The 24,892-nt window shown below is 41.5% G+C and overlaps 1 protein-coding gene across 1 annotated transcript; it reads right to left on the bottom strand.

Annotated features, from left to right (window-relative positions):
* Nucleotides 1-7,631: 7,631 nt before the first annotated feature.
* sv2ba (synaptic vesicle glycoprotein 2Ba) lies at nucleotides 7,632-21,278 on the bottom strand. Its single transcript, XM_069690257.1, has 12 exons — nucleotides 20,801-21,278; nucleotides 15,724-15,904; nucleotides 13,466-13,617; nucleotides 12,981-13,114; nucleotides 12,360-12,449; nucleotides 10,821-10,934; nucleotides 10,605-10,693; nucleotides 10,355-10,519; nucleotides 10,139-10,272; nucleotides 9,832-10,032; nucleotides 9,459-9,618; nucleotides 7,632-8,677 (listed from the first exon to the last, which is right to left on the bottom strand). The coding sequence occupies exons 1-12, from the start codon at nucleotides 21,276-21,278 to the stop codon at nucleotides 8,494-8,496; spliced, it is 2,082 nt and encodes a 693-aa protein (XP_069546358.1). The 3' UTR covers nucleotides 7,632-8,493.
* Between the last annotated feature and the right edge of the window lie 3,614 nt (nucleotides 21,279-24,892).

Genomic DNA, 24,892 nt, shown 5'->3' with positions numbered 1-24,892 from the left:
CTCTTTTCCAAGAAAAATGTGAGAACAAAACACATTCAAAAGAACACAATCAGCCAAAGAGACGAGACACAACACAACAACATGATAAACAAGGAATGAATAAAAAAACAATTACAGGAATCATAAAAAACAAATGATAATATGGCTTTTAAATCCCTGAGGGGAATGTAGCAGCTCTGCCAACATGAGTGAGTACATGAGGGATATCTCAGGTTAAGTAGTTACTGGATCATGTATTTGACAGACTTAACTGAGAAGACATGTGAGGTAGTTTGGAAGCTTCTCCTACAACAAAGAGGCTGGTATGTGTGTTCATCCTCTTACTTTATTTTGTTCTACACATCAGTCTGGGCAGCAAACTCCCTGCATTAACAGGTAAAGAAACACACTGACACGACCTGAGTTAAGAAATGCATACAATCATGTAAATTTCTTTAAAGTTAGGAGGTTTTGTATCATTAAGAGAGCGAAGAGTCTCCTCACTGTAGGTTGAAACTATCCTCTTCTGATTCCTTCTTCTTATTCTCACTCCAACCTTGAACCTGACAGCAGCGTCCTCCACCTTTGTTTTAATATCCTCCACTCTACATCCCACCCGTACTCACCTGCACGATCATTTTATAGACACAAGTCAGACGTGAGCTGCGGTCCTTTTCTTTCTTTCGCTCGATCACACAGGTGAAGATGATCATGCTGCTGGTCCTGTTTAATGTGTTTCTGGGTAAAAACAAAAATTGTATGTCCTGAGTGGCTGAAATGTAAATGTAAATATAATGAGGTTTAATGAAGCCTAATGAACCTGTATTATCCATTTAGAGCAGAGGTGTGATGGTTTCACACTGATGAGAACTGATGAGTCTGAAGGCGTCACTTCACACCTCAGCTGTGAGAACCAGGATCGCTAGAGAACACAGTCAGTGCTCACCTCTCTGTGTCCCCATGTCCCCTCTGTGTTCCCCAGAAAGGAATCGGTTTTAAAGAAGAAGAAAGAACAGAACGAGTGATGTCATTTTCAGATTGAGTCATTTGTTGCTTTACAGCATGATTTTAAACCTATTAGGATACTTAAACTTGAACATATTGAACACCGATGTTCTTCTGTTTTTCATTTTTTGATTTTAACAGAACTTGAATTTTAAATAGTCGTTGTAAAATAAGTAACTTAAATGTACATACAAATGCCATGTTTTAGCTGCTTTACTTTTCATTTCCTGTTAGCAAGTCAAATTAAAACACCTTAGAGGAGGATTATTTAGCATTTTAGTGAAAAAAAACCCAACTTTTAAACTTTGCCTTCTCGACTTAAAAATGCATTTTTTAATAACTGAAAACCATTTCCAAATGCTTCCAGGCTTTGCAGGTGTTCAGTTCTTGGTTGAAAAATCGACATGTTCACTGAGTCGGTGCTTTTCACTGTGTTTTCCCCACTCGGTCTGATTGCTTGCAGCTCCTTTTCTGAGCTGTGAGGCAATTTGTCTTTCCTGTTAGTTATCATGTTTGGTTTGTCTTTGTTGGACTCTATGAAATCATCTATTAAACATGTGGTTGATTCTATGTTTTCGAGCTGGCTTTATTCTAATACAAATAATTAAATAAATACTCCATAAAACAAACAGAAGATAGACATAACTGGCTAAAATGCAGGTTTGTCTGGTGTTGATACAGTGTGTCGTTTAGCTCAGGGCCTATTTGAGTTCTTTTGACTACAAAGCAGAAGCTCCAGAGGCCCTAAACTAGGCAAATAGGATGAACAGTGAGAGGTGGTGACTTATATATTTATTTATATATGATAAATATGACTCACTACACGACACAGACTGATGGAGAGGTGTGCGTGCTGTGTCAGGCTGAGGGCAGGCTGAACTGGGGTTGAACCTGCAGCCCGACCCGGCCAGTCACCCAGACCGAGGTGAGGATGTGAGAGCCTGGCTGGGAGTTTGGCACCTCTGGGTGGACGCCCACCCACTGCCGGCCCAGAGGCTGGGCTGCCTGCCACCTGTCTGGGCCTCGCGAGTCCATCAACCCCGCCGCGACCTCCGGTGTGCTCCCTCTGTTTGATTAGATTGGACGTCATTTAAAACATCCATGTGATGAATAAAAGAAAGATTATAAATAAGATATGCAATAATTGACCATGAAGTAAGAAGGAAAGTGGAATCAATGTGATGTATGTGAATATGAGAAAATAATTGTAATAAAACAATGTGTTTATAATTATTTATATCTTTGGATATCTTGGATCACTTTAGATTCTCTATTAAGAACTCATTTCAGCATCAACAGTTCGAGAAAAAAACCTTGTACGCAACACTTCAGTGAGGCTGCTTGAGAAGAATCAAGTGCTCCCGTATGATTTTGAAATTTTTTTATGGCTTTATGAAATTTTGTCCTCGTCTAGATGAACTCAAGTTCAACACATGGTGTTCACAAATTCCATATCTTTGTGAAGCTACCAACTATTTTGGTGGCAGAAAAAAAATAATTGTTCTCTTAAATGAAGTTTTGTTTTGGATTTCCCTCAAAGTCATCAGCTTGATGACAAAATGAACTGTTCCACAATCTATCACTGGATGCTTATAAGATTGTTGGATTCACAAAGGAGAGTTATAAAAAAAAATATTTTTTTACTCCACACATTCCTCTTCTGTCTCACAACTTGGTGACTACATTACCCACAATGCAGTGCAACCACAGACAGATTATCAGCCATAATGAAAAAAAAAAAGACAGATTGCAACGGGGGGAGAGTATCCAGGCAGCCGTAGGAGTTAAAAAAGCCCCCACAAAACGTAGTTGTAGGAACGAAAAGGTTCTAAATTCCCGGTGCATATACACACACAAAAGGGGAAACCCCGCCCACCGTTCTAGATGAAATAGTCTCTCTGGTCTGAAAGCGCCTTAACAAGACCTCATTGGAACTAAAATGAAGGTAAAATAGTTTATAACAGTCTGTTGCAAAACAGAGGTAGTATAATAAAAACCTAAAGTGGCAATTATTTGTTAAAAACAGATACCCTGAGTTTTGAAACAGAAAACCCTGCTGTCATGCTCAAAATGATAATTAATACAGAGTAACAATAAGTCATAATTCAGTCTGAGTTTTTAAACCGTTCTGATGCATCTAAGTTTAGTTGCTTCAGTAAAACAGAGGTACACATTGTAACAAAGAAAAATGGTTTATTCTCAATTGATGTTTGATAAAACACCTTCAGGAGCTCAGCTTGTGTGACACCTTCAGCAATATGAGAAGATGACGATGACGACTTTGAAGGAATTTTTCCATTAAATCTGATTCTGATTGAATACAAAGTTGTTACCATGACAGTAGACACGTCTTCATATATGTATGTTGCTGCAAACATGGATGCTTCACACACATCTTAAACCCAGCAGCACAGAAAGATCAATACAATCAGAAAAGTTTCAAGGTGAACACCCAAGATTAGTGTCAGCAATTCAATATCTGACCAAATGGGGAATTGTCACAATCTCCTGTTCTGTTCCTGAGTTATTGTGTTGGATAACAACCCGAAAAGTGTTTTTGTTGAACATTTTAATGTCACAGTAAAGTTAACCGTTTAGATATAAAATGTCATCACTTCATGATTTTATCCGATTGGACATTTGTGTTTTTTGAGGTCACAGTGACCTTCGACCTTTGACCACCAAAATGTAAAGAATTCATCCTTGAGTCTTTGCCAAATGTGAAGAAACTCTTCTTGATATCACAGTCATGAGTATGAGACAGAAGGACGTACAGACAGACAGACAACCTGAGACCACAACTGTCACCGATGTAGGGATAATAAAAGCAGATAAAAAAAACATTGATTCCAGGTTTTCTGAAAGTCTTTCCCATGTTCGGGCTTTGGTCCGAACAATATGACAACCCTGACTTTCAAACCTGTAGTCTTTAGCTCCAACTCACACTGACTCGATTCAGTGTGTTAGACTTCATGTAGCTCCCCGTGGAGCCACAAAATGCTGCTTCACCTCTGCTGCAGTGCGCCCTGTAAAGTCCTTCACACAGACTCTGGTGTGTAAAACTGGTGGAGTTGGAACCTTTTGAAATTATTATTTTATCCATCCAGGAAGACCTCATGTCTGTTGAGTGTCCATGAAGTTCTGACAGTGAAAGACCTGAAAAAAAAAAATCACCTTGATTTCACTGAGGATGAGAAAAACCCTCACAGAGACGAACACAGAACTACACAGTAATATGTTGGAATATGTTGCTTTGGTTCATATTCTGGTCTGACTTCAAGACCTGCCGCCCCTTCTAGTTATTATGTTGAGACTAAAGAGCTGACGGGTCAACTAAGAGGTCACATTATTAGAGGGGTGTCATTGATAACCAACAAGAGTGCAGAGTAAGCACTTAAGTTGGTTATTGTTGTTGCCAGATTTTAGTCTCAGTCAGTCTTGCACTTCTTTTCAAGCAACCACAGTCTCGGTCGAATAAATCTAAAACACAATAAAAAGTTGTGAAATGCAGAATCACTCCAGTCTTATTTACCTCAGATGTGTGTGGTAATATTAACTGCTGTCAGCTGCAGTGTGTGTGTATGTGTGTGTGTGTGTGTGTGTGTGTGTGAGTTTGTGGGTGAGGTGGTGAGTGAGGGGGACACATTCTGCACCTTAGGTGTGAAACATCGCTGGATGTGGAGAGGTCAGCCAGAGGTGGACAGTAAATTTCATCTAATTGTTAAGAGAGTGACGTTCACAGAACATCAGAGTTCAACTAAACAACAGAACAAGCAACAAATTGGACCTTTACTGTTTTCTCAAAGCAGGAAACTGTTGATGGTTGAACTGATGGGAATACGGACAAATTTGTTATTGTTGTGGCCCCTGTTTGAAAAGCTCTCCGACATGAATGTGAGCAACAGTGATCGGCCAAATCTCACTGAGATTTAAGTCAAATTTTAAAAATAGTTCCAGAGAAAACATTTCACTGCAGCCATCAGACATCCTGATCAACCTGGTGGACAGATCACCGGAGACCCTTTCACACCTCAGCCAGAGTAAACACAAACTCCTACTACCGGCACTTGCTCACACTTGTGTGCTGCCATGTTTTTACAAGCCCCACCCCCCCCTCCCCCACTACCACCACCACCGTCACACAGCTGCCCCTGACATGGGAACAGTTATGTTCAGCTCCCACGGACTATTGTCACGCCTGAGAGGGGACGTGATGTTTTTAGAAAACAGCTTGAGCTCACAACTGAAATATAATTGCATTTTATTTAAATTTTTACATCGCAGAACAAATACAAAATCTCAAGGTTCTCCTGTCTCTGTGTCAGAAATGATTGTCCTAAAGTACATTTTCTCTGTCCACTAATTCAACATATCTGAAACATTTCCTGCCAGTATTAATTACTCCATCACAGTAAATATTCCCAGTGCACCTTCCTCTTCATCTGTTGAGTCAGATGTTTTCTGCTTAATCGGCCCTGACATCTTTATATATCATGAGGACCACCGTAAAAATTCACGATATCCTCACTGATTTTATTTCATATATTACGGTAATCTGATAAATTGTCAGATCACACAAAAGTTCAACATTTTTGGAAAATGCGTTCATCGCTCTCTCGCCAAGAACAAGATGAGACTGATACCACATAAGCCAAGAAATAGTCCGGCACATAACACCCCTGTGATTATTACACCACATTTGTGGCACGGATTAATGTAATGAGATGTAACATTGGAGTTGAAGTACTTGGACCGGCATGAAACCCGAAATTAATTGAGCCATTGAATTGTGGCTAATTTAGCATCTGTCTATGGTACACAATGGTTGTAAACTGGCTGTTTAGCGTGATGCTGATTAATGTGCAATGTCCCGAAATAAATGGATAAATAAATGATTAACAGCTGAATCAGAGGATATCTAGAGGTGCAAACTGGAATACATTACAACACTACAACTCCCAAGATGCATTTATGCAAGAAACATCTGATTCCTGAGCTTAGAGTTGAGAGCAGAAGATGCCAGTGTCATTGTAGATTTAAAGCTCGGGGAGTTTTACATACCAATGAACATCTGTTATATTCAAAACCCTGCCAAACAAATTCCCACAGTGCTGATTAAGCCTTTCACTAACAGGTAAATCTATCCACAGTATGTTGAGTTTTAAACTCTGGTGTCTGGTGAGCCATTCCCGCTCTGGATAAATGAATACTGAGCATGGTTTATGGGCACAGCATGCACACGAGGGACATACGCTGGGCGAGCTGGCTAACTTCCAGTTCATAACCCTATGCTAACTTGAATGAGGATCAAATTATTCAATTATGTTGCTTTTCTAGACTTTCTAAATGTTGTCGGACAGGATGAAGTGAATTCTGATGGTCATTCGAGTCATTTTTTGAGTGTCGTGACACTCAAAACAATTTATCCACCAATTTACAGCTGCAACAGCGACCGAGTCTACAATGGAGCCTGTGAGGACGTTGGTTGTTGACAGTGTTTCTGTAATTACTCTCGCTGGCAGAAGGGGGAGACAAATTCTGTGGTGCCACATGTAGCCTGGCTCCGCTCACCCACGGCTTAAGTCTTCGCTGTGATTAAAGTCTGGAAACCCTGTTCGCGTTAAAGTCTGTTTAGTCACTGTGAAGGGCGGACGAATCAGTGAGCAGTACGGTGGTGATGATTGTGAGGTAGTTCCAACAACGGTGGTAAAGTTTCGGTGTTCAACGTATGATATAAGATGGTCACCGCTGATTGGTTAAAGGCTGCTTTGAAAGTTTGAAAGTTAACACGAGGTCTACATCCATCATGATGCAATGACTGGAAACAATAAATCTGGCTCTAGTAACACCAGGCTACCACATTTCAGCAACAACAACAATGAATTGATTTACCTAGTGTCCTGTGTCGCACCTCTAATTGGCTTCCTCCCAATGGTGACATTGTCCAAAGCTCATGGGTAGTATTGTAGTATTTAGACCTGTCTGCCATGCCAAAATGACAAACAAAACATGATTTCTCTTACCCTTTATGATTATAACATTATGTTAAGTAACACTGAGGATATCTTTCAAGAAGAAACTAAAATGAGAGAAGAGACAGGAGACAAAAACACTGTAGGATGCAGGTGTCCCTCCCACTTCCAACTTTGCTAACTTTGTACACAGGTGCTATCGGGCTGCGAGTTATATATCTGTACTTAATTTACAGACAATAACAATGGTATTCATTTCCCAAAATGCTTATGTAACTTGTTTCATTTGTTCATTTCACATTCTGCATCTTTAATCAAGAAACTGGATCACGATCGCTCAGCTTTATTCAAGTCATGATGCAGCTAATATGTTACAACTAATATACACAGGTCTATATGTACAACAACAAATACAGTATTGGTAGTCAGACTGTTGTGTCTCAGTAAATTCACAGATGTGTGGATAACAGCCACTCACACACACACACACAGCTCAGTCATGCCAAAAAAAGTAACATGCTCCTTAGAAATCTTGACACATGTTGTCAGAAATGCAGCAAGCAGTTCTTCATCAGAACGTTAAAATGAGAACATCATATCAAAACATCTAATCTCACAGTTTCTTATCATTCTCTCTTTTTAGAAAAAGACGAAAAAACAAATTCAACAACAGTTCCTTACACTTTTGTCATGGCAAGATGTGACAGATAAAACTCTACGTTATCACCACCTACAACACACAGCTCTACAGTTGAAGGACAGACACGACGACCCGCAGTCGAGGACAAGACGACAAACAGTGAGGAGAATCCAGTCGGGTTGGATTTGGATCAGCTGGGAGAAATGAACAAGAGTGGATTCAATAAAAAATATCTCCTATATTTAATGAAATGGTCAGGCCGGGTTTATATCTAGAGAGAAGAAATCGAGCAACGACTACAGAAGACTACGGACACCACAGGACAGTGCAGAATAAATAAAGACTGGGTGAACGAAAGAGGTGTTCCTCCGAATAACAACACCAGCAGTGATATTGCTGCTGAGCCTCGGCGGTGAATACAACAGGACTCCAACCCCGTTCAAGTTATCATTAGAAGTCCTCGCTCTTTCTTTCTCCAAGAGGGAATGAAATCAAAGCACAACATGGTAACATGAACTACATCACCGTTCAAGTACAGACACAGTTTCATCTCACATTAAATCTTTACACAAACCTCAAACAAAACAAAATGTTGCTACGCTGTGTGTGAGCGGAGGACGGGGCGACACAGGATGACAAAGACTACTTTCATATGATGTGACAGGAATGCAGGGCAGCCTGAGGAGCTGATAGGGCGGAAACAGAAAGCTGCCGCAGGTTCGTGTAGGCAACCAGACAGGTTTTCAACATTTTTAATCATAACAATGACAGACTCATAAACACAATGCTAGCACAACGTGGCCTTTCTTCCCTGTCTTCCATATTTCAGTTTAGGCTGAATCTTTCCCCCGAAGCTACGCTGTGCCTGGGGCCCGGAGGCTGCAGGAGTTTGGCTTTTCAAGAGAGGATTTTCTCCCGGGTTTCGGGCAGCTTGAGAGCCACCAGCCCTCCGCAGACGAGGGCGGCAAAGGCCAGGAAGATGGGGATGATCTTGGTGATGCCGATGAAGGCTGCGAAGATGAAGCTGGCGATGATGGCCGCAAACTTACAGATCCCGTTCAGGATCCCAAACGCTGTCCCTCTGCAGAGTCAGAAAGACAGACAAGCATTAGATGCATAATTTGACTGAATGATGAACTGGATATGTGCTGAACTGTGAGTATACTATTGTGGTGCAAGAAAGCTGAGTTAGACCGTGACTTAAATGGCAGAGTTTAAATTGGCATGTAGCTTTTAATAGAAGTGGTAGCTGACCATTCACTGAATCCCCCCCCCCCGTTGCTATGCTTGTCAGGCTTTCCATTGTGGCTTCTGTTTACAATTTCAACGTTTATCAGTAACTTTTATAAGAGCAATTGTTTCTCCCTGATGGTGGATGCTTTCGTCCCGAATGTAACCAACAAAACAACATATGGCTGAAGAAATACAGGGCTCGGCTGGGCATGCTAAGGCCAGCGGCGGACATAGATAAACACAGTGTCATTCCTTATTCACATTTTGCTTGTTTTTGTTTTAAAAAACCTTTTAAATGAAGTGAATGTGTAAGTTCAATAAGACAGATCTGTTCCCTCACGTTACACATTCATTCCTCTTTGGGTGAACATTTGATTTTCCTGCAGCTCTGTTCTCTTTGTCACTTCCACTTTCCCACAATGTCAAATCACTCATTCGTATAATCATGTCGTCACTATAATTGCCGGGCCTGTTGTGCCTAGTTACACTCGTGTAAGATATGTCTGGACCTTTGCTGTTTGGGTGAGGGCTTTAGTGAATGGCATGTTGAACCAAACCTTTTCAGAGAGGAGTTGAACTAAGTATGGAGCTCACACTGCACCTACTAATGGGCTGGAGTTGGCGTGTACCTTTTCGAGGAGGGGTAGAGCTCCACAGAAATGACCTCGAGTCCGTTCCACGCTGCCACGCTGACGGCATAGAAGAGACACTGCCAACATATTACAGCACCTTGACTGAAACTTAACAGCAGCAGGAAAGTGCAGGCCGACGACGCCAGCAAGGAACCACCTACAACGAAGGGCAAACAGATGATGACACACTGAAATATGTTAGGCAAGATTTACACACACACACACACACACACACACACACACACACACACACACACACACACACACACACACACACACACACACACACACACACACACACACACACACACACACACACACACACACACACACACAAAACATCTGTCGTGGGTGACGACACTGATCTCACCTATTATTCGGATTCTTCCTATCTTGTCCATGAACAAAGCTGAGATTATGTTGCCAGGCAACACAGCCAAACTGCCCAGGAAGCTGACCATATAGATCACGATGTCGTTCTCCTCCTGGAAGTTCAGATGGCAGCCTTTCTTAGGATGGAGGAAGGTGGTGTTCTCCATTCGACACTCTTTGAACTTCTCATGCCAGAGGTCTGGTGAGAGAGGGCAAAAGGGTTGTAAGAGGAGGTGAGGCTCGCAGATTTGGGTGAAATATGTTATTTTTAGCAGCAAAAAAAAAGCAGCCTGGCATTACAGTACCTGTGTTGTAGAAGATGGTGTTTTTGAGGGTGCAATTCTCAAAGAAGGTGTTGGTTGATTTGACGTCTTCGAAGTAGCAGTTCTCAAACAGGGAATCCTCAAATTTGACAGACTTAATCTCAATGTTTGCGAACCTGAAAGAAAGGAAAGAAATGACATGAAGCAGTAGCACAAACAAACACACAGTAACCGAGGAGCGGTGCTGAGGAAACCCACTTGTCATGGATGTACTCTCCCTCGCGGTGGATCTGGTTGACCAGAGAGAAGTTAAAGTGGAAGCGCTCCACACGTTCCCGGTGGAAGATTCGGACCTTGGACTCGTACTCCTCGTACTGCATGTACTTGATCATATCAGGGAACCACACTCCCAGCCCGTGGTAGCTGATGCACACAGAAACACACAAAACCTGAGCACATGAAAACCAAATCTCAACGCGCATCTGGAGGCAAAATGTCATGGCGCTACCTGAAGGCCAAGCAGAACCAGATAATAACCAGGAAGAGGCCTTGTAGTCGGAGCTCTGGAGCGGACAGAGACATTATGTTGGCCATCACCTGAAGGAAGGAGGGACAGACAGACAGAGGACGCTTGACGTGTAACGACTGCAGGAAGAGCAAAGTCAAACTTTCTACTCTACACATTTGGATGTATTTCATTCTCGTGGAAGAGGGATTGTCGGACCTGCTGCAGCATGGTCGTGTGTCGGACAGTCCAGCGCTGGAAGGCCGTTCCAGTGTCACTCTGGATCTCTATGAACTCGTCCTCCTGAGTTTGTGGAGTCTTGATGTTGGTCACCTACACGGAGAGAGAGCAGTATTCAATATCACCACCTTCATCTTCACATTTATCTTCATTATTATTGTTTCTCATCGAGTGAATTCCCTTATCATATAATTTCTTTATTAATTTTTTATTTGTTTTAACTTCGTACATAAATACAGATGAATAAATGAATCCAATTTTTTTTAGCAGTTCAAAGGGAACACCCTGCTACCCCAACAATTATTTACATCTTGTTAGCTAGTATACTGTACCCTTTGATATTTAACCAGTTTTGCTTTGGATATTATTTATCTTGGCAATCATATTTGCAAAGGCAGTAGCCTATATGATGAGTTGAAGCCACTCTTTACACTCTTGTCAACGTGGGCTCTTCCAGTTACACAGAACAGAGGTTCCCACACTTTTCAAACCACCACTACCCAACTGTGGGCTCCTCTTCATCACTGAAAGGTTCATCTGTCCTGTCAGGTCCAGAGTTCTCATTTGCCTCGAGACTGATGACTCGGACCTTGTAGCCATTTAAATGTACTCTTATTCTACTTGCTTTAGACCGGAGAGTCCAAATCCGACTGTCCTCAGCTGATATGAACATTACGCTAACACTGTCTGACTTCATGTGACGTCACCCTACTTGGCTGAGCACAGGAAACATTTAAATGATTCTGATATCTTACGTCCCTGCACTTTGATGTGTACAATAACTGTTGTCTGTCATAGAATTAAATGAAATGACACTTCTTTTTTTTTTTTTTTTACATGCAGTGCAGTTGTTACCCTTTCAGCAAGGCTCTTACACACCACCAGGGGGAGCCTCGCCTCCCGCCAGTGATACATGCGCCACAGTTTGAGAATCACTGAAATTGAATAAGCCTGGCTGAGACACTAAAACCTGTATCTGCATGTCCACACCCTACTTTATGAAGCACTGCTGCACACACACTGAGATGATTGTGATGATTCTGCTGGAGGTTATTTTATTCGGACAAGCAGTTCAAACTGCACTCTATCTTTATCAGGACATGTGAGTAACATTTGTACCAGTATTTAAACAGCCTGTCGCTGTTTGGTCTGTTTGGTGTACAATGTATATTGTATAGATAATATCTGTAAGTTTTATGACATAACCTCTGGTATTATGCTTTCTAATTTAAGTTTTAGGGTTGGCTAAAATGTTGTGCTTCCTCATTTTAAGCCCCTTCTCACTCAGTTTATTTCACTTCATGAGTTCTGTCTCTTTAAGTGCAATGAAAGAGCTTTTCAAATCATTTACACAAACTATAAAGTGCATACAATTTGCTATTCTTAACACTTAAAGGCGCGAATAAATCACCTGCACAAAAAGCTAACAATCAGATCTGACAGCCTGTGGCTACTTTTATTTTGTTAATAACCTGATAAATTAGAAGTTAAGCAACGTTGTTGTGAATGAAGACTCACCGTGAAGACTCTCTCGGGCTCGCCTTTGGCTTTCCAGTTGGTGTCATGAACCCGCCGCAGGATCATCCACGCCTCATCGTGTCGGGCATTCTGAAAAAAACACACATATACACACATATTAATGCATATTTATGTAACCAAGCGTGCTCTGTGAGAACTCTCAGGGTTTTTTGGTGTGTCTTGTTAAAATTACACAGTGAACAGTGTAGTGCGCTATGTATAGAAGCGACTCTTTTAATTATGGGTTTGACCACTGAAGGTTTCCCACATACACTGCAGCCACACACGCAGCTGAGGGACGACGTTCCCATTAGGTCTGCCTCTTATCAGCAGGGGTGATGTGTGATAAGGTGGGGGAGTGCTGCAGCAGTAACATACAAACACAATACCACATGTGGTTAAAGCTCTGACAATGTCCTGGATGAGAAACAGGGGTGGGTGGTGTCCTGCTGATGCCTTAGCAGCCCTTCGCTACCTTTGCACAGCAGTGGGATGTTGCTGTGGTGGCCGATGACTCGGCATTCTCAGCCAATCACAGCTTAATGTTTAATACCGTGAACTGACAATGAATATTAGGATACTGCACTTATTGGTCCGGGGTTTCAAACTGGCTCCACTGACCTCCAGCAGGAAACGTGGGCTCTCCGGCATGAAGACGACTCCGACGAGTGCAGCCAGCACGGGGAAGAGGCACACCAGAATAAACAGCCTCCAACTTTGCATCTGGAACTCGGTACCGATGGCGAAGCCCCAGCCTGGAAACCACCCAGTAAAAAACATGTTTATAAGTGCAACAAAATGCATCTTTACGCAAAACATCTTTTGGCACGAGTTATCTGCATTGAAATCATTAAAAATTCAATCACATGCAGGCAACTGTTGGACTGTTTTTCAAACCTGATGCTGGAAAAATGTTTGGTTGTTTTAATGTTAATTATTAATCAATTTAGACTATAACTGCTGTGATTACTTTCCAATATGACTCATAAGCATCAAGATGAGCTATTAAAGTCATTTAGCCCAATCTTGCAGACTGAGAGGGAAACGGCCCAGTTATTTGTTGTTTGTGAAACAAACAACAATTAACTGTACAATTTTTTTTTTACCATAGTGAGGAATGATCCCCCAGGCAGTGAACGAGGCATACAGGCCTCCCAGCATCCAGAACATGCAGAGCCAGCTCAGATGTTCTCCACGTTTATCCATCTGCAGGAACTCGGTAAAGTAGGTGTACACAATCGGGATGGAGCCGCCGATTCTGGAGCAGGAAGCACAAAACACATCAACCTGTTTCCTCACCAAACACAACTATTTGGAGACATCTATCTCTGTCGCCGCTGGAATTTCAGCTTTACTGACTTTATCTACCTCTGGAGAAGCAATTGAAAACCCAAGCAAGTTGATACCCAGATTTTGGAAAATCAAACACAAAATTCCATATACAGATTTATTTCAGAGGTAGAAAACTTAGACTTAAATGTATTTTGATATGGAATGACGAGAACATTTTTGATGGCTAGTGAAGTATTTAATGGATTGTGTTAAGTGCTCAGTGTTCAGTGTGATGCCGTCTGACCAGACCAGAGAGTTAAGTCTAGGATTTGGTTCAAATTTGCAGGAAGTGACTGAGAAGTGATTCATATGATGAGAGTGATTGATTTACAGCTGCAGCCTGGTGCTTGGGAAGTTTCAACCCTGGTAATGATCATGAACTACAGCATAACGACACCATCACTGGCAATATTTCACCTTTTATGTTGATGCTACGTCCTTTTCGCAAATATTTTACATAATTCTTGTGACATTTTACTTTTTAAATGGTTTAAATGGTGGAGAAAAAAAAACTACTGCACATACAGCTGATAAACATCACATCAGTATGTTTAACATCAGCACAGGCACGACTGGCATTTCAGAAGATTTCTCTCTTTTTCATGATGACGACAAATCTTCCCATATAGGCCCGCGTGTGCAGTCTGTCTGCTCTTTGCATTCTGTGAAGCCAGCAAAATGTGTTCACTTCCTCTCTGCAGATGTGAGCGTTGATGACTAACATGAGGCGCGTTATCAGCGTGAATCAGCAACAACCCACCGTTTTATTTTGGTGACCTTGCATTTTCTTTGGCTTAGCAAAAAGCTCAAACATCGATATTGCAGGTCTGGCTACAGTCAGGCTGCAAGCATTATCAAAAGAACTGTGTTTTGGAAGGATGCAAAATCAATCAGTGCACAGCAATAGCCGCACTGCAAGGTGCTGGCGACAGCAGGAAGCCAGCAATAAAACTGGAATGAAAAACAAGCAAAGAGCATTGTTCACTTGTTTTAATTAGTGTAATAAAGAAATGCTCGGTTGAAGTAAATAAACGGGGATCTCCTTGTGTGCAGCGTGCAGTTAGAGTGTCTTTGAGGTGGTATTAACAGTGTGGTGCCAGCATGCTGCAGACAGTGGTTCAGTGGGTCTAACAAAACTTTTTTTTAGCATTTTCTCATGAAACTGAAGCTCATGGATCAGCTTTAGTTTGACAGCTTAATGGTAGAGAACGTGCTGTCAAACATGATCACAGTAAGAGACACAAATGATGAGCTTGTTTTTTCGAATTGGATAAAGCCCAGCAGTGAGGTTGCAGGTTGCAACCAGCTGAACACACCTCACCTCGCCCTCCTCTTTCAAGTTTGTAAGAAAATCTATGGTAACCATGATGAACGTGAAAGGCCCTCTCTGGAGCCAATGTTTTGGTTTGTCCCTTTTGGGCTACTGTAGAAACTCGGCTGTGCAACATGGTGCACTCGATGGAAGAAGACTCGCTCCCTCTGTACAGATGAGGTTCTCAATTTAAAGTAACGAAAACTCATTGATTCTCAGTTTTTGGTATTATATATTCAATTCCTGCCAGTAGATCTAACTAAATTCTACACACTGAAACTTTAAAGCTAACAGTAGCTATAAAACTGAAGATAAGCCCTTAGTTACTGTCTATGTGTGTACCAATATAGGGAATATAACCCCCTTTGTAGTGTACTAATCATCTGTCTGGGATCAGTCTTATTTTAAGATGATTGCGAATACTGCACCCTTAAGAATGAAAAGACTGTAAAATGTATATGTGCAATATTAATAAGGAAAACAAACAAACAATATAGTTTCTTCACACTATCCTCCAGACTGATCCTGCTAAAAGACCACAGTTTATTTTAATGGAAGTGCTGCCCGTTACTTATCTTATTTAAATGTCAGGTCTTATTTTGAATCCTGCTTCCACCAAATTGGATTATTTATGAAAAAGATCAGTCATAAAAAAAAGCAAAAAAAAAAAGCCTTTGTTGAAGCATTGCAAGTGCAAATGGGAATAAAAGTGCGTCTCACCCAAAGCCGGAGCAGAACCTGAAGAAGAGGAAGAAGCCGTAGCCCTGAGCGAAGCAGGACAGGAAGGAGAAGACCAGGTCGATGGTCAGGACGTAGATCAGACACTTCCTCCTCCCCATTTTATCACACAGACCGCCCCACACCAGCGCACCTGCCATCATGGCCACGTACACCAGCAGACCTGCAAACACACACAGTGACTCACTACTTGACCTGCTAAACCGACAATGAAATCTTTACAGATCTCTGCATACAAATACATGCACACAATTAGTTGATGGTCTTCATCCACAAGGGGGCTCTCTTCACCCTCGTATGAACACAGCAGAACAGGTCTTCAGCACGCTTTCTACTGTTTCAGTGTGATGCAGCTCCGATCGACTGATCAGAAAGAAAATTCACCTGAACTGATAATAGCTGTCCCTGCAAGCTGTCAGAAAAATAAAGGTCACAACAATTTGGAGGCATCCGCAGCGGATAGCTTTGCTTCCACCACACTCCCTTAAAACCTGCTTTCAGCTTTGTTCATGTATTAAGTGTGGCTCCAGTTGTCTTTGCTGTTATCTGTGACATTTTATTGTTACATTGAGCACATGCTTTATCAATGCGGATTTCACCCTGAATCACAGCGGTGTGGAGTCTGTGCAGGTGGTCCGGTCTGCCATTTCTTCTGGCTGTTAGCTAACTCTCTGGGGAGAGTGATAGGCTCTCCTGTGTTGTCTGTGTCCGGGCTCCAACCTACAACCTCAGCCGTCCTCTCCATCTTGTTGTTTAAACCTTTCAACGAGTACTCTTCTGCCTGCTCTGTGTTTTTACTACACAGCCCTAATTACAGAAGGACTAAGCAGCTTAACGGCACGTGCAGCCATAGTGTGCACCTTCCCCGTGGATTACGAGACCGTCCAAATGCTCTGGCGCTCTACACACCAAGTTGCACATCCCATTCAACAAGTGACCGCTCGGGGCAACGGGAGACGAAGCGACCATGTTACCTAATATCTCGGCCACAATTTTGCTCGAGGCGATGTGTAGGTCTTAGATATGTGCACGGGCAAGCTGAAAGGATGGCCTCGTGATCAGAAGGCCTGTCCTTCAGGTAAAGTCCCAGGATCCTTTGCCGCAGCAACAAGCCTGCAAAAGCGTCCTTGAGCACAATGAAGACACAGAATCCCTCAATGGGATGGCAGATTTGATCTTTTGCTTGCTGTATTACAAGTGAAAGCACTGTAATGCATCGCATTTGGGAGAAGAGTGAAGGCATCTACTAAAAACTGCAACAGCAAAGCAAGCCAAATATACAATATGCAGTATACTGACTGAACAAATGCTAACCATGTTTACAAAACTAGAACAGATCTCAGGATTTTCAGTATGAAAAGTTTTATGTCACTTCCATGTCATTGAGTTCATTTACAGATATAAGAAAATAAGCTTGTTTAAACAGCGGGTCATATTTTAGAAAACATATGTTGCATGAATTTGAATCACCGGATAAAATGGTTTGATAGCAGGAAAAAAACCTTTAAGTAAGGATCAGCCACATTTCCCTCCAGTTTCAGCTCCTTTAGAAAGACTGAAACAGAAATAACTGACTTTGTAGCCAGTGGATGAAACTTGCTTCAGTTGCTGGTATGGAGCCGGTTGTAACAACTGGTCTTAAGTTCAAACTTAGCTCCATCACGACAGAAGAGTTTACTCTGTCGAAATCTAATGCATCACTAAATTATTACAAAATCACCATAATTAGTTCTCGTGAAATTGTTAATCCTATTAAAGGCGTAACTCTTGTATAGCTAAATGAACAAATGACAAAACTCATGTAGGCTTGCTAATATGTGGTTTCTTTATATTTAAGAACCTATCATTTGACAAAAAAAAATCTGTTAGGTAATGATGTAAGTTGTAATATTTTAAATTACATTCTTATAAAATAGCAAAATATACGTCAAATGACGACAATTAGGCAAAAAAGCTAATATTTGCCACAAAACTACATGAATGCTATAACTCTGAAACAGTATATTTCAATGTATGTACCTGTAAATACAATAAAGGCATTAATTAAGTTTGGTTACTTTTGGAACAATTTTTAATGCCACAGCTGCATCTTGTTAGCATAGCTGTTTGCTTTTGTTTGAAAAGTGCTACACATTATTTCTATCACCCGATTTACACATTACTAATGTCTTACTAACAAAATATGTATTAACTAAAACTTTGCTTAAGTTTTAATGGTGCAACCTGATTTAGAAAAAGTTAGGAGGAGTTACTTGTCATGCCACAGTGTTGGAAGTAAATATAAAAAAAACACTGGATAATTTGCATGGACATTGGTGCTGCTATTTCTTAACAGACTGCAAACAAATCTCCAGAACCATGTAAAAAGTCAAATTCCACACATCTCAGATGTTTTTGAATGATTAACATGAGAGTTGCAAAACAAAAACACCAAAGCAATGAATGGAAAGCACCAAAAGCCATTCTGTATTTCCATTTTAATAGCAGGAGGCAGCATAAAAAAAACAAAAAACAACATCTCATAATTTATGCATGACCTTTTTAATTGTGATTCTGGTTTTATTCCAGAAATGTTTTAGCTGCAATGAAAGTTCAGCAGCGTGCTTTTCCTTGGGATGGTTGGAAGTTGAATCCCTGAAATCATATATAGTGTGGTATTGTGTCTCATATTAACCCCTTATATCCTAACTCTGAGGACTAAACAATATAACCAACATTAAAGATACGTGTGCAGAGTCTCTTTTCTTTAACTAAAGTTGGGAGTCTAGCTGCTATCCAAGAATTAAATACATTTCTGCTCCCATGTGTCTGGTGAACAGAGCATGAGCATGAATCAAATCGGATCATTCTGCAGATCTACTTCATATTCTCAGCCAATGATCAGGGCTCTCCTCCCGCTCTGCACAAACAGACGCTGTGATTTCATTTTCGCCAGGCCTTCCGCCTGCTACCACAGCCTGTCAGAGGCCTGAAGCGTATCTGACAGCTCTGCACCGGGCGCTGCGGGCCGCCGGGGTCTCTGACTGCTGCAACATGCTCCGTATTAGCCTGGGAACACACACCGAATACAATCACCACCAGGTTCCTCATCAATCTCTCACAATGCTCCATCCCAGGAGCCTGTTGGTAGGATGAAAGGAGCGATGTGCAGTCTGCCACATCGCCTGGCTACTTACGAGGTGTTGGAAATAAGGTGAGAGGCTTTAATTTGCAGTTTAGTTGTCTCCGCAGAAAGTGAGGAACAGACGTTTTCAAGGTACATTTCCCCGTAAACTGGCTCTGCGTCGCACACAAATTTCAGTTTTATTTCTTGGTGTTTACTTTAGTGGTAAATATTTGGGAACGAGTGAAGCTAACAGGCAACTGAAATAAAGAATACACAACCCTTATTGCACACTATTCAACAGACAAACTATATTTCTGTGTCTACTAAACATAATTAAACAATTGGGATGCATGGTGGCATCCTCAAGTCAACTTCCTGAAACATGTAGCGCCACTGCCAAGGCTCAGTGAAGCTAATCTGGTTGCTTATAATGGAGCTATACTCTGTTAGGACACACATTATGTTCTTCATTTTTGCATTTGCCTGGAAGGATCCAAGCCTTTTCTCCCTAATTTTTCCCAGTGGCTAAGGGATATTTGTGTCTGACGCAGTGATCTGCAGCCATGTGCCATCAAGAGCCAAACATATGCAGGGTTGTGTCCCAGCCAAGCACAACAGCAGATCATTTCACTGATGAGTTCCTCCTCTCTGGGTAAAGGCTGGAACTCTTCGACAGATGACTGTAATTAGTTAGTCTAGTCGGTTTCCAAAAGGCTTCATATCTGTTTGGGAGAAATGTGCTTGCTAAATCAATCAGTCTGTCGGTCAGTTCCAATATTTTGTCGAGAATGAAATATTTCAACAACCGTTTAGGAAATTATCATGAAATCTTGTACATGTATTCATGTTATGAAGATAATTAATTACAGTGACTTTGGTTGTCCTCTGACATTTCTTGTAGCATCATTACGACATTGAAATTTCTGGCTTTTCGTTAGATGTCTCAGCAATTATTGGATGGATTGCCATCAAATTGAATTTATAATTCATTTGGATGAATTATAATAATAATTATAATTATCCCCTGACCTCTTATTATCGGGTCAAAGTTTTAATTGGGCTGTAATTTATCTGCTAATTAGCAAATCCCAGCTAAGCTACATTTGTGAACATGGTAAACGTTATACTCGCTTAATATCAGCATATTAGCATTGCTATTTTAACATGCTGATGTTAGCTTTTAGTTCAAAGCACCAAGGTGCCAAAGTCCAGTTTCATGGAGCTGCGAGCATGACTTTAAACTCTCCGGGCTCAATCTTATAGCATCGAATTTTACCATTTAAAATTTGAATTTTACTGTTAGTTTACAGGTTAATTTTTGAGACAATATTATGCACCTACATCAGCGTGTGCACAATGTGCGTACACTATGTCTGAAGGTTCAAAATAAAAAGATTACAGTGAGACAGATAATTACTGTGTACGTTGGTCTGCTCAATCTGCGCACAAGTAGATCTGTTTCCTCTGAAGACAATCGTTCTTTCCTACGATTTGGAAAATCTGCCCCTCTCATAGCAATACGCCAAGGTGCACGTATAACTGGCTCTTGAAGGCAATGGGAGATGATAGCCTACTTTGATTGGTTTCATGTTACGCCCAAAACACACCCATGATTAATTAAGAAACCAAGCACAACCCCTTTGGATCATGCGTCTTATTGCGCGCTGAGATCATTTGCCATTAAACGAGCAAAAGTAGATTTGGCCACGCCCTAAATGCCCCTTGTCCCATGCATTTTAGACAGTGTGGTTAGATCATTAAAGTGTGGCCCTTCATCTTGTTCAACAATTTTTTCAGTATTTTATCCATATTCTCTTCTAGTGATAAGATGGTTATTTTGTTTTGGAATGAAAAGCAAAGTCTGTGGATGTTTTCAATAGAGACACTCAGCAGAAACCACTTAACACGGGTGACTTCAATTTTCCCACCTACTACGACTTTGCTGTCACTTACCCAGCAATCCTTTGTCGGAGTTGGATATGCACATGTCCTTCTCAGCACTGGGCAGGACGAAGCCCACCACGAAGCCGTCCACGCCGTCGGCCATCAGCGCCAGGCCCAGCACGAAGAAGAGCATCCATTGGAAGCGTCCGTGGCCGCAGTCCTCCATGATGGACTCGTACTGCTCTGGTAGGTTGTCCTCCTCCTCTTCCTGCTGGGCAGCCATACGGGCTTTCCTCTTAGCTTCAATCCGAGCTGCCCGTCGTGCCTCCTTGACTTCATCGGGGTGGGGGATGCCCTGATACTCCCCCTCATACATCTGTTCATCATCATCTGCCCCTTCAGTGGCGTCGCTGCGGGCATCCTCGTCTTGTGGAGGATAGTCTGTTTGGTACGGGTAGCCATCGTTACCTCCTCCCTCCTGGGTGTAGGTGTATTCCCCACCCTCCGTCACCTGCTGGTTCACATTGTTGTGATAGGGGTCAGACATGGTTCCTGCCGCGTGTAAGGGGAGCAGGACTGACTTTGCCTTGTCGCCGTTGTATGCCGAGGAAGCTCAAGTTGTCAGCTATAATGGCATAATCCTCTGAAGGAGCCTTGAGTTGCTCTCAGTGTCGCTGCAATCTCCTGGATCCCAAGTGTCAACAGAAAATCTGCAGGTCTTCTAAGACTCCACGTCTCAAGTTTAAGGCCTCAACAGCGTCTTCGATGTGCACAGTGCTGCATGCTGGACCTAAAACACAATTAACACCACACACCACAAATAGCCTGTCAGTTTAACAGCAAGGAACAGTGCACTTGTAGAGCAGAGACATTGCTAAGCGACGGTGCCCTTTGGGACAGCTTATGACCTGACAAGTTGAGTTACAATTACAGTCTCAAAGGGCTTCATGACAGTCCTTTTATAAAAACATTAACAGCACATCAAAGTCCGAGAAAAACTCTGAAAAATATACAAGTATGCAATTTTCCCACCATAGGTCATGTAATTATGTAAGGGCAGACTTCCCTTTATTATTTTTGATTTCACGCCCTCAGTTTATGCAAACTGTTGTCTCTCCCATCAGTTTAACCCATCTGGTGTTACTCATTACTATTTGTGAAATGTTTTCCCTTCTAAAATCAGATCTGGTTATTATTGTTGAAGGATGAAAAGTGTCTTTTGGCAGGAAAAGAGACGCTCGGGAATGCCTCTCTCCCATGTAGGCTGCTTGTCCTTCCACACAAGCAGATAATCTCATCGTCTCCCCGTTCAAATGCTCTGACGCCATTTTGATCCATCACATAGCACTGCTGCAAGGATACATTCAGATCTGTCCTGATTTGTACGGGGACCAGAGGCACCCAACGTAATGACACAAATTACATTGAATTTTCAGATTTTTGTTGCTGTATCGTTTATTGATTGAACAATCAAGCAGCTGTCAACCTGAGGCTGGATGCTCTGTCATTTAGAGATTGCAAATGATGACCTTTGGTAGAAATGTTTTGTGTCAGACAACCAAGCAGCTTAGTTGAATGCCAAATACAGCACACAGTGAATGGGAAGTTGAGTAATTATACAGTCACAGGGGTTAAACTGTAAAATAACCTTAATATAACCTTCATATGATTAATCTGGTCAAACGCTATGGTCAGATTACATTCACATTGCAGGACAAAACATCCCTCACTGTCTTACCTTGACATTGTTGAAGCACCTTGACAGTACTTTAAAGATACCTGCCTTTACGTCAGATGTTATAGCATAAAAGCTACAAATTGTTAGTTCTGAAAGTGGTCGCTGTAGCAGCAGTTCACATTCATAATGTGCTGTTACACAACAAAATCCCTCTAAACTCTTACTAGCATCAGATAACATTAGCCACTATGAGCTACTGGGCATGCCAGATGTTTTCTAATGACTAACATTTTGTTTAATTGCTTTAGAACAATTTTAGTTTTGGAAGGATGGAAATGTTATTTCTTCTTTCAAAAGTGACACTTTTGAAAAACACACATTTTTTCAGCCTGACAAACTGATAGCCACAATTTCAAAACACGGTTGTAAATATGTTGTAGGAGATTAATTATGCTGGCCTATCCGATTCCTTAAATTATTGGTAAATATCTAACATTTAACATCAATATTTCAACAAACACTATTTCATTTCTATCAATTCTTATGAATCTTAAAGTAAGAAGTCTGATTTAGTGATGACATTTATAGAAATAAACAAAGAGAATAAATTTAGAAAGATAGCCTTGCTTGTTAGCAGCTTCAGAGCACTTCTTTTTATTTGTGCCCACATTAATCAATTTCATGCAATTTTATTTGGACCTTTTTCATCAACATTTAATGTAAAAAAACAACAACTGTGTTAATGTTGCCTGTCAATAGCTTGAATTTCACAATAATATGAAGAAATGTTTTTCAGATTTTGTTTAATTCACATTCCCCTCCCGAATCTGATTATTTTAGGGGTGTCACTTTTGTCGGGGTATTATTACCCATTCGGCTACACGGGTGCTGCTTAGTCCAGAAACAGTTGCGGCTTTATTGTCCCACAATGCTCGATTTGGTTCGCTCTGTTCTGGTTTGGTGACAGGATGACGAACACTGTAATTTCATCCAGATTAAGACTGCAGATTTTTTTTTTTTTTTCATTTTGCCCTTGTTGCCTCGCATTATTGTTTCATCACGAAAGTCGTGGAGGTGACCGACAGCAGAGGTGGATTACGGAGTCTGGATTGAAAGCACTGAAATGGATTTGCTGCCCTCGGATGTGGACTTTTGAAAGTCCGTGTTAAAATGTGTGCACCAATCAGTGTTGTTGCTGAGAGTAATGAGAGGAGCTGCAGTACCCTGATGTGATCACAATCCTTTATATTTTCTTCTTCTTTCAGTTGTGTGAATAATACATGAACAATTCAGGGGAGAATGTGTGAGGATGGATGCTCAGTCTGGTTGAGGGAAGTGATATTGCTTTCATCATCCCGCTGCAGCTCCTTTACTCACACAGCTGGCGCTTACATAACAGTTAGCCTGCCTGTACTCAGTCTTCTCCCCTCCGTCTCCCTCCCTCTCCCTTCGCTTCCAACTTATTGATCTGTGTTTGCATTCACAGCCACAACACACACACACACACACACACACACACACACACACACACACACACACACACACACACACACACACACACACACACACACACACACACACACACACACACACACACACAAATTCAGATGTCAAATGGGCATCTATGCCTTTGCAGATTTTTGAATAGGTCACGATGTGTCTTCCTCTGAGAGTGTCCCGTCGTCGAAAAGTCAGAGAGCCCCTTTGAAATCATGGAAATCAATGTGAGTGTGAAGTTTAACAGGAAGCCGAGAGGTCACCGCGTAATTTACAGAAAGCTATTTCAATTTCACAAGTGACCTTTTACCATTTAGATAATTTACTAGTTTGAATGAGCCTAACTCTGTCGTCTCCACTTCATCAGTTTTTGTAGCTCGTTCTACAGAGAGCAATGGAAGCATAGACTCGTGTGGAGTTACATATTAATGCTGTGATAATGGACTTTGTAGGAATAGCTGTACACACACACACACACACAGGCAGTAGATAGACCATTAGAGCTGCCTAGTGGTCCACAGTTGACGATCTTTTCCAGCTACATTTCTCATATTTAATTCAAGCTATCAGTACAAGCATGGTGCTCTGCTGCTGGCCACAGAGCAGCTCCATACACCTCCTCTGAGGGCCTTGCTCAAGGGCTCCTTTTAGGGTTTATTGAAGCTTTTTTTTCACCCATATTTAAACACTCAACCAGTCTAACCTCCCCCTCTTGGATGTACGTTGTAACTACAGTTGGGAACTGTCGAAAAATTTACAAAATCATGAATCACCTCGCAGGTTATTTTATGAATTATCTCCCAGGGTCAGGCTTCCTTTAATTAATTTTACTCCCCTCAGATGCGTAAGTTGTTATTTTTGCATTTTACTATCTGTCTTTATTATTTTTTGGATGAGATGTTTTTATCAGCACCTCAGGGGGACTCCATACCGCCTGCAGCTTGTACCATTTGTCTCTTTATCTCAGTTTGCTTTCACCATGTTTA

This window comes from Brachyistius frenatus, unplaced genomic scaffold (genome assembly GCF_029030835.1).
Source record: "Brachyistius frenatus isolate BFR_SWC_R1_liver_20210118 unplaced genomic scaffold, ASM2903083v1 Contig_9, whole genome shotgun sequence".
In the NCBI taxonomy this organism is placed as follows: Eukaryota; Metazoa; Chordata; class Actinopteri; family Embiotocidae; genus Brachyistius; species Brachyistius frenatus.
Note: the sequence above shows the minus strand (reverse complement) of the source record. Positions and strands in the feature narration are given on the sequence as shown.

What these genes read in the sequence shown, in the direction of transcription:
- sv2ba (XM_069690257.1), bottom strand. Translation starts at nt 21,278, where the DNA reads ATGTCTGACCCCTATCACAACAATGTGAACCAGCAGGTGACGGAGGGT. An exon ending in GCCCACGTTTCCTGCTGGAG is followed by an intron (nt 12,450 to 12,980) that starts GTCAGTGGAGCC and finishes TGTTTTTTTCAG; the next exon opens with AATGCCCGACACGATGAGGC. An exon ending in AGGAAGAATCCGAATAATAG is followed by an intron (nt 9,619 to 9,831) that starts GTGAGATCAGTG and finishes CCTTCGTTGTAG; the next exon opens with GTGGTTCCTTGCTGGCGTCG.